Source organism: Bidens hawaiensis, unplaced genomic scaffold (genome assembly GCF_021521415.1).
Source record: "Bidens hawaiensis isolate Kalapana, Puna unplaced genomic scaffold, B.hawaiensis_p1.1 tig00002423_1, whole genome shotgun sequence".
Lineage (NCBI taxonomy): Eukaryota > Viridiplantae > Streptophyta > Magnoliopsida > Asterales > Asteraceae > Bidens > Bidens hawaiensis.
The window spans coordinates 2,234,979-2,244,918 of NW_027491133.1; the positions used below are offsets into that span (position 1 = coordinate 2,234,979).

General features: G+C 38.9%; 2 protein-coding genes across 2 annotated transcripts; one reads left to right on the forward strand and one right to left on the reverse strand.

The window, feature by feature from the left end:
- Window positions 1-4,610, forward strand: LOC143619239 (uncharacterized). The gene is made up of 17 exons (XM_077091214.1): window positions 1-186; window positions 243-503; window positions 600-717; window positions 849-944; window positions 1,232-1,350; window positions 1,445-1,519; window positions 1,612-1,728; window positions 1,851-1,923; window positions 1,988-2,118; window positions 2,196-2,360; window positions 2,439-2,634; window positions 2,704-2,757; window positions 2,840-2,890; window positions 2,984-3,009; window positions 3,249-3,362; window positions 3,786-4,319; window positions 4,411-4,610. Exons 1-17 carry the CDS (start codon window positions 1-3, stop codon window positions 4,597-4,599), a joined length of 2,505 nt encoding a protein of 834 aa, XP_076947329.1. The 3' UTR covers window positions 4,600-4,610.
- Window positions 4,611-6,302: 1,692 nt separating this feature from the next.
- LOC143619240 (F-box/kelch-repeat protein At3g06240-like) lies at window positions 6,303-6,878 on the reverse strand. Its single transcript, XM_077091215.1, has 2 exons — window positions 6,569-6,878; window positions 6,303-6,487 (listed from the first exon to the last, which is right to left on the reverse strand). Exons 1-2 carry the CDS (start codon window positions 6,876-6,878, stop codon window positions 6,303-6,305), a joined length of 495 nt encoding a protein of 164 aa, XP_076947330.1.
- Window positions 6,879-9,940: the final 3,062 nt, after the last annotated feature.

The following is a 9,940-nucleotide window of genomic DNA, read 5'->3' on the forward strand; positions in this document are numbered from 1 at the left end:
ATGGCCGATCAACATAATTCTGATGATCATGCGAGTACAGATAAACCTTCTGATGAAGGCGTAAGTGGTACAGCTGATGTTGCTATTGAAAGTTTGAAAGCAAAAGATACTGCTGCAGATAAACCTTCCGATAAAGATGACAAAGTAGCTGAAGTTGCAGTTGAAAGTTTGAAACCGAAAGGTGTTGTAGACTATTAAATATTGATTATTACTAGTCGTTATTATTCATAATCATGGTTTAGTTGTGTCTTTTACACAGACAAAGTAAACAGTTGGATAAAGATGAAACTATAGCTGAAATTGCTCGTGTTGCAGATGAACATTCAGATAAAGGTGATAGAATAGCTGAAGTTGCGCTTGAAAGTTTGAAAGAAAAAGGTATTGCAGATCAGCATTCGGATGAAGGTCAAAGTAGAGCGGAATCAATGGCTTCTGGATCAACAGTGGAGATTAATATCAAGACGTTAGATTCACAGTTACACAACTTCGTTGTCGACAAAAATGTATGATATATACACATGCCATTTCTCTTATTCAGTCCCTCCTTATTATCGTTTGCTAGTTTAAATGTATTTTTTTTTTGCAATACAATAAATCAGCTGCCAGTTTCAAAATTCAAGGAGAGTATAGCGAGTGAAGTTGGTCTTTCGGTGGATCAACAGCGGTTGATCTTTAGAGGCAAGGTGTTGAAAGATGAAGACCCTTTTTCAGAATATCGTATCCTATTATTATGTTACATAGTATTAGGTTGTCAAGTGTAGAATATATATGCTCATAACAGGTTACATAAAAGATTTTAATTTTTCAGTTTATTTTTCATATTAGTAGTTTCCCTTGATTGTTTATAGATGTTGAAAGTGGACATACACTTCATCTTGTGGCTAGACAAACATCTGAACTTCAATCCCCCAATGCAGAGACAACTGCAAGGAGCAGCAATGCAGGTGAATTTCGGTGATACCTTAAAATAAATACATATGAACAAGTCAGTTTGATGGTTTATTATGTGCATAACATACACAGTTGTATTTAACTAAATAAAGTTTATAAATAAATATGAACAATGATCAAAAAAGTAAACTATTTATGTCTATTCCTTTTGTTCTCGCAATAGTTTAGTACTTTGTAATGAACCTCACCGCTATGTCTACTACACACATACATTTGATGACGTGTGCACTACATTTTTTTTATATTTTCCAGAAAGTTAAACTTATGATTTTCATCCCAGGACAAGATCATAACGGTACTGGTACACATCCTCGTGTCGGGCATGTTTCACATAGTGTAGTTCTTGGGACATTTGGTGTTGGAGAGCAAGATGAAGGCGGCACTCCAGATGTAAATCAGGTTCTCGTTTCTTCAAAATTGTTGTCTATAAAGCGGACATTAATGTGCTTTATGGTGTAATATTATAGTTTAAAAGTTTTTTTTTTCGTTCAAGGTGATTGGGGCGGTTCTTAATTTCTTTGGGCAAGGCCTAGTTGCTGGTGGTGGTGCTGCACAACCACATATGCAGGTGAGTTGTGTTCTTTCTTAGTTTCATGATGAGTTGTGTGCATTTAAATGATATTATAACTTGATATATGTTGACTGTCTACTTGTTTACAGTTTAGTATTCCCGTGCAAGTTGCACATGGAAATGAAACCGTAAACCAGTCCCAGCCTAGAAGTCCTCGTCAATCAATGCTCGTGGGAGCAGTGCCAGCTGTACCTACACTTACTACGGTAGTAAACACGTTTTGAACTTTCTTATATTATGCTAATTTTTCATGGGAGAATTTCGATATCCCATGCATTATCTGTATTTTCTACACAGCCTTACTTGGTATATGTTTACTCACCTGCAGCCAATTCCCGAATCTTTGCACACGCTTTCTGAGTTTATGAACCACATGGACCGATCATTATCTCAATACAGAAGTAAGTATTATTAATTTCTTATTAACTTAACTATACAATCTTTATATTGTTTTATGACCTTTAGATAGTACGGAAGGCTTCCCATCTGTAGAACTACCCTCCAATGCTCGTGGCTTGCCATCAATATCAGCTTTGGCAGTTGTTATGCGACAAGCACAACGTCTTCTTAGCGGGCCCGCTGTTGATTCTTTATCTGTACTTACCTTTCTCTAAACCATGGTATAATTAACATATTTCTAATGATAGTTAGATTATGATTTGTAATTTTGTAGCATATAGCAAGAAGGCTAGAGGAAGAGGAGTGTGTTAGTGATGCCACAATGAGAACCGAGATTCAAACCGAAGCAATGCAGTCTGGGCTTGCTATGCAACATTTGGGTGCTCTTTTGTTAGAGTTAGGTCGTACAATGCTGACATTGCGTATTGGACAGTCACACGTATGTTATTAGATATTTCTTCAATGATATAGTTTTATAAATATTATTGTTTACAAGTACTTATGGTAAACATTTCAGGCTGAATCTTCTGTAAACGCGGGGCCTGCTGTTTACATATCTCCTTCCGGTCCTAATCCTATTATGGTCCAACCGTTTCCTCTGCAAACTAATTCTCTCTTTAGTGGTGGTGCTAATCCTGCATTGAACCATGGGCCTTTTGGTCCTGTTGGAATTGGAGCGGGTCAACGAAATCTTAACATACATATCCATCCTGGTCAGTAACTAAAACCTAACCACTACTCATGTAATCATGGTATTTTTCTTATACCATTCATATGAGTAGGTCCAAGGGCAACTAATGTCGAATCAAACCTAGGAGAGCATGCTAACATGAACCGTAAGTTTTTTTACTTGTTTTTATAAAAAAGAAAAGTATTTTTGTTCTACAAGAAACTTTTGATTATTGTTCATGATAATAGCTACAAGAGGAGCTGCTGATAGCATGAGAAGTGGAAACCAGAGTTCTGTTGGTATGTTTATGTTTGATAATTAGTATGTTAAATTTAAATTTTTAATTAATTTAGCTTGTGAATTTGTGTTGAAGTTTGTTATTTTTCATCTAGGCCAAGCAGATGCTGGTCTTCCAGAGGTTCGGACAGTACGCTTTTATGGTTGTTTCTAGATGTGGTAGTTTTGGTCCGTAGTTGATTTCGGTGGGTTTATCTTTTATCTCAAACAGGTTAAATAAAAAGGTTTGCTAAAAGGAAAACTATTTTTTTATTCAAAATTTAGATTAGTATTGAAAAAGGTTAAGAGTATTTGGGCCAACTCGACCCGATTTTGACCCGTTAGCCATAAATATGATTACCAGAATGCCACTTATAACAGGATGCTGGAGCTAGTAGCACAAGAATGAAATCGCTAAGTGAAACAGAAGGTGGTTCTTCATCCAGTCGAAGCAGCATTCCCCTAGGACTCGGTTCGGGAGGTTTACAACCAAAGGTAGGCCCATGTTCCATTTCTATTTGTAAAAATCGAACGTTCGGTTTGATTTCGGTTTTGCTATCAAGCAGAAACCGAACCGAACAAAATAAATGATTTTAAGTTATTTATAAGGAATTATTAAATGGTGTAGGCCAAGAATTTTGGTCATAATGTGTAATAATCATTTACATTTTAGTTTAAAAAAATAGTCCCAACGTTGCATACCCAAAGTCTATATTTTGGGCCTCTTTTTCGATCCTAAATTTTTAAGCCCAAATGGTAAAACTAAAAAAATTCAAACTGAACTTTCGGTTTCTGGTTTGGTTTGAGCCCAAAACAGGAGCCAATGATTGACAGCTCTAATTATCAGCTTTCCATTGCCATGCAATTGTTTAGACAAGTAATATGTACACTAAAATTGCCTACAAAATGTGATATTAGAGACGACATCGACAGACAAATAGTGGCGGCGCTTCTACTTCATTTGCTAATCAAAACCAACCATCTGCTGGCGGTCAGTTGGATCCCGCTGCCATCATGAGTCAAATTATGCAAAATCCCGCATTAAATAATATTTTGGCTGGTGCTTCCAATCAAAGCGGGGCCGGATCTCAAGACTTTTTTAGGAATATAATGGGTCAACTCGCTCAAAACCCGGAAATGATGAACTCAGTCAATCAGATTGCTCAACAGATGGATGGTAATCAAGATGTAAATAGTATGTTGGCGGGCATGGGTGGGCCCGGTGGAGGTGGCAGTGGCAACCTTGATATGTCAAGTTTGGTTCAACAAATGATGCCATTTGTTTCTCAAGCTCTCAATAGTGGGAGTTCAAGTACAAGTACAAGCACAAGTTCAAGTTCAAGTTCGGTTCCAAATAAGCTTCAACCGGCGCCTTCTAGAAAAGGTTCGCTAAGTCGACGTTTCAGTAGTGTGAAGAGTATGAATAAAAATGAAAGAAAGAGTGAATTTCAGGTTTGTTCTAAAACATCATAAATCATTTTATTGATTCATGGTTTGTGTTCATGTTATTGGACTGAAGCGGTGAACGGGTTCATGTATGTAGATGAACCTTGAAAACGCAGCCCAGAAAATAATGGAACATTACCCGCCTGTTGAAGTATTCTCATCAGTGGTTCAAACTGCTGCTGCTTTACGCAACGACGTTTATGATGAAAATGCTATCAATGCGTTATGTACGGAAGAGGAGCTTGCTCAGGTTAGGATCTTCACATTCGACCCGTTTACTTATTAATGGGTCAATTTGGTAAGTCTTGTCTTAAACCGGTCAAATGGGTCAAATCATAAAGTTTATCTAGTTTTTAATGCATACACCCTCCTAAATCAAATTTAGGTTGTTTATGTAGAGATATTGTCTTTGTAACGTAATTAACACCATAGTTGTAAATAAAGAAATGGATAAAAGTGTTTGTTAGTCAACACAACAAGGCCCGGCCCGATTCAGTTTGTACTAACCTGAGGGAAAGACTATATCAAATAGTGGATCCTTGGCACACTAAGAATATTAAGTTTGATTCACTTGTATGTGGATTTGCAGGAATTTATTGAAATGTTGAAGCGTGATATTTCTCGACGACTTCAGTAAATGATGGTCGATGCAGTTACGTTTCCCTCCTTTTGTTTTTACCATTTTTTCTTTCGTTTTGGTTGTTTTCCGTTGTTTAGGTAGAGGATCCTTGTAAGGAGTTAACCCGAGGTGATATCGATTAAAGGATTGCTGGCTTCTTGATGTGTTTTGTTGGTGCATTTGTCAATTTTATTGTTTATGCCTTGTGTTTAATGTACAAAGTAGTAAAATCATGTCACATAATAATAATAAAAGTGAGAGAACATGTTTATGTATTGACATGACAATAAGAAGAAGTAAGAAATTATTTAATACGTGGGAGAGGTAGAATCAAGAAATATAAGTTGAAGTGATTGGTAAGTTTAGCTATACTAAGGTGCGGACAAATCTATAGTTTCTTTAAAAAAAAACTTCTAACATATTAGGATTAAAGACCCAAGTGCCCTGTCCGTATTTCTTTAGCGCCCCTAACCCAACTTGTCGATATGAAAATTTAAGAATTTGGTGATCATTTTAATGAGATTAACACAAACTTACTTCAAAAAATGATAGTTTTCAATCTGTATGACTCTATTTCCAAGTTTGATGCATCTAGGTTAATTTGATTGTGTGAGTTTTATCAATATGATTTTGATAACGAGGATAAAATTGTTCTTGCTTCTCATTTTGGCTTCTACAATGATGGTGTGCATATATATAGATGAAATTTGTTACTTACATTTCTCTACGTTGTTTATTTAATGCATTTTTTACCCAACTCATTTGGTTTAACCCGCTTTAGTTTGACTTGACCCGTTACAGGGTGATCTGCTTTTACACCAACTGGCTAAAATTCCTATATTTGTCACAAGCTATACTCTAGTAATATCAGTTTACAATGTATACATTAAACTCCTAAACTTTTAAGTATTTTTAAGAACACGATATAATGGGATACGATCATAAATAAACAAAGTATGTAACCTCTCACAATCTCACAAACATGGCAGGATATTTATTTAACTAATATAATAGGATCCAAAGATGTGAGATGAAATCAAAACAGTATAAGTTATAACTTCTAAACAAAAGGTAAGGATATTTCCATATATCACAGCATGTTCAAACTAACATTGTAACAAACATTATATCAGGTTTATGCACCCTACACTGGACTCGTAAGGCTTTCAACACGTACATATACCCCCAACTTCAAACTTGTTAGTATTTAAACGTCTACACAACCGTCCTTCAATGTCATACACCACCATCTCCCCGCCGCCCACAACCACAACTTCGCCATTCTCATAGAAAACCACTGGTCGATCAACACCAACAGCACCGATTCCATCAAGTACAACAACCTTCGTCCAAGAATCCACCACCCCATACTACTTCATCACCCAAACATCACCTTCCACAAACACCGCAAGCCTTTCACCCGAAATTACAAGTTTAATCCCATTCTTAAACTCAATACCCGCATCACTACAACACTCGAGTAACGCCACTTCACTAAGCGTCTCATCGCTTAAACTAAAAGCAACAATTACACGCACTAAATCTTCTTCACAATCTTTAACACCAATCCAATGAAGAAACCCATTAACAAACACACCCGATCACCGCTTCCCGCAAGTATGATCATAACAAAAACGACACACCCGCCGCCATTCATCCGTCTTAAGGCTATAAACATGCACGAAAATATTCTCAACATCATTAACCACCTCATCATTATTATAAAACGAGACGGTAACAACCTTGTAATCATCTGTAACAGAATCATAACCAAACCCAAACACGATATGAATCTCCCTCATCTCATCAATAATATCGAATCCCGAATCGGGTACTTCGAAAAACACCCATGTACTAGGGTTTAAAACAATTAAGGTATGGCCACCGTCCACGTCATGACCGGACACCAACACCAAGTCATTGCAAGAACCGTGGAATGTGAACATGTCGACATGGGGGTTGAATGTTAAGTGAAGTTGGGTTGGTGTTATAAGTATTAGCACATGTATATTATGTTAAAATAGAATACCAAATTGTAGCCTTGATATCCGTTTGATTGGCACAATCATCGGATGGGCAATTGTATGTTTCCTTATTTCATGTAAACTTTTGTGTATATATTTCCTTTGATAGTGAATTACAAATTATCGATTCATTCAATAATCTTCATGGTATCAAAGCCTCTCTAAAAACCCTAGCCTCCATCCAATTTTTTTTTCTATTTTTTTCTTGCTCCATTGATTACAATTCAATGGCAGATAAACAAAAGTCTCTACACCCGGTGTATACCGTGACCGACATCCAACGAAAGGTCAGAGTTCTTGATGGCAAAAAGGTGTCTTACTCGTCATGGGTCAAACTCTTTAAGCTCCATGCTCGGGGTTATGATGTGTTATCTCACATCGATGGCACTGCCCCGCCTGCTCAAACTCATGACTCGTATGAAGAATGGTCTAAGATTGACGCCATAGTCTTACAGTGGATCTACGGAACACTGGAAGACGACCTCTTGGTTCGCATCCTTGTCCCGGAATCCACCGCATTGGAGGCGTGGAACCGATTGAAAGACATTTTTTTGAACAACAAAGGTGCTAGGGCGGCCGCTCTAGAACTTGAATTCAACAACCTCACTCTAAAATCCATGCCATCACTTGAAAGCTACTGTAAAAAATTGAAGATGTTAGGAGACCAACTCACCGACGTCGACTGCCCCGTGAACGACACCCGACTCGTCCTTCAACTGGTCAGGGGTCTTCCCATGGAGTACGACACCATCGGATCTATCATCAATCAAACCACTCCAACGTGGGAGATGGCTTGCCACATGCTTCACTCCGAACAACAACGCCAAATGGCTCGGGAACTCCTCTCCGCACCAGCCGCTATGGCAACTATCAGGTCCGATTCACAACTACAAGAAAACCGGCGTACTAATTCTTCCAGGGGCAGCGGACACCATGCTCACTCTCCTCGTGGTGGACACGGCAAGGGAAATACCAATTTTACCGGTAACCCTTGTGCCAATTTCAACCAGTGGCCTATGATGACTGGTCCCATGATGCAACAACCTGGTTGGGCCGGTTGGACTCCACCACCAAGTCCGTACCCCACCCAAGCCTGGAACAACTTCCTTCCTTGGGCAAACCCATTTCAACAATGGATGGGTCAACCTCCAAAGTCTAGTAGCAACAAGTCAAACTCTTCACAAAGTTGGCAGCCAAGTAACTCAACCGGTCCTTCTCAATCTCAACAGGCTCCACAAGCAAATGTTGCCACCTTTGATGCAATGGATCCAACCCAACTTGGTCAGGCTTTCCAAGCTATGACTTTAAACCCACCAACTAATGATGAAGAGTGGAACATGGACACCGGTGCTACAGATCATCTCACTGGTAATCCAGGTATGATTCAAAATCCCTTGTTGTCAAATTCATATGGCTCTATATTTGTGGGTAATGGGCAGCGTATTCCCATCCTTGGATCGGGTCACCACACCATTAAAAACCCAAACCGACTCTTTTACCTAAAAAATGTCCTTTATACCCCTAATATAATCAAAAACCTGATTTCCGTACGAAAGTTTTCCATTGACAATAATGTTTCTGTTGATTTTGACCCGCATGGTTTTTCTGTGAAGGAATACCCGAGTGGGAAGATGATCTCCCGCCACAATAGCTCAAGTCAACTCTACCCGTTTACCTACCCGGTTTCGTCTTCAGTTTTCTTGGCTTCTTCAAATAAAGACGTTTGGCATGAACGTTTAGGTCATCCCGGTGGACCCGTTATGGATTTTTTAATTTCCAGTAATTTTATTTCTTGTACTAGACATGGTAAAAGCGCGGTTTGCGCATCTTGTCAACTTTCAAATAATAAACGTTTACCGTTTTCCCTTTCAACGTCATCCACTTTATTATCGTTTGACATAATACATTGTGATTTATGGACGTCACCGATCACTAGTAAAACAGGGTACAATTATTATATGGTGCTTGTTGATGATTTCACAAATTACACATGGACTTTCCCACTAAAATTTAAATCCGAAACCTATGAAAAATTTACCCAGTTTTACCGATTTATCCAAACCCAATTCAACATGCCTATTAAATCTTTCCAATGTGACTTAGGGGGTGAGTTTGATAATCACCACTTCAAGTCATTTGCCACCACAAACGGCCTTCAGTTCCGGTTCTCATGTCCACATGCATCCCAACAAAACGGGAAGTCCGAACGAATGATCCAAAGGCTAAATGAAATCATGCTAGCCCTTCTCACTCATGCTTCTTTACCACCCGAATTTTGGGTCGAAGCTTTACATACGGCTTGCTACCTCCATAACATCCTTCATTCAAAAACCCGAAAACAACTTACACCCGCACATGCTCTCTACCTAAGAACACCAACTTATGACCATCTACGTGTATTCGAATGTGCTTGCTACCCAAATATGACCGCTACACGTGCCCACAAACTTAGACTCCGGTCCACCCTCTGTGTCTTCTTAGGTTATCCCACAAACTACCGCGGTTATCGATGTCTAAACCTCTCTACCGGGAAAGTAATTCTCTCCAGACATGTGGTTTTTGATGAAACTAGATTTCCATTCCAAAACCAAACTTCAAACACTCAATCATACAACTTTCTAGAAACAGATCCCTCCCCTATATTATTCCAGCAAAGGCCCACCACTTCCCGACCAACAACTCAATCCCCACCAGTTTCACAAAATCAGCCCCTAAACCACTCTCCGCCACCCTCTTTACCCTCTTCTCCCACCGTAATACCAACCCCGAACCACTCTCCAGAACCCGTCCTCAATCCTTCCCAAAGTAACCCTATTACTACTAATACTCACACCATGACAACCCGAGCTAAACACGGAATCTCGAAACCTCGAGTCAAAATTAACTTACACACCCACACCAATGAAAACATTTCTCCCATACCCATATCCCACCTAAAGCCTATGAACGATCCAAAATGGTACAGTGCCATGACCGATGAATAT

Bases quoted from the DNA above. Each gene is read 5' to 3' on its own strand.
- LOC143619239 (XM_077091214.1), top strand. From the start codon at position 1: ATGGCCGATCAACATAATTCTGATGATCATGCGAGTACAGATAAACCT. The intron at 187-242 runs GTAGACTATTAA...ATCATGGTTTAG, and splicing joins GTTTGAAACCGAAAGGTGTT to TTGTGTCTTTTACACAGACA. The intron at 3,363-3,785 runs GTAGGCCCATGT...ATGTGATATTAG, and splicing joins CGGGAGGTTTACAACCAAAG to AGACGACATCGACAGACAAA.
- LOC143619240 (XM_077091215.1), bottom strand. From the start codon at position 6,878: ATGTTCACATTCCACGGTTCTTGCAATGACTTGGTGTTGGTGTCCGGT. The intron at 6,488-6,568 runs GTTTTTGTTATG...TTGGTGTTAAAG, and splicing joins TGAATGGCGGCGGGTGTGTC to ATTGTGAAGAAGATTTAGTG.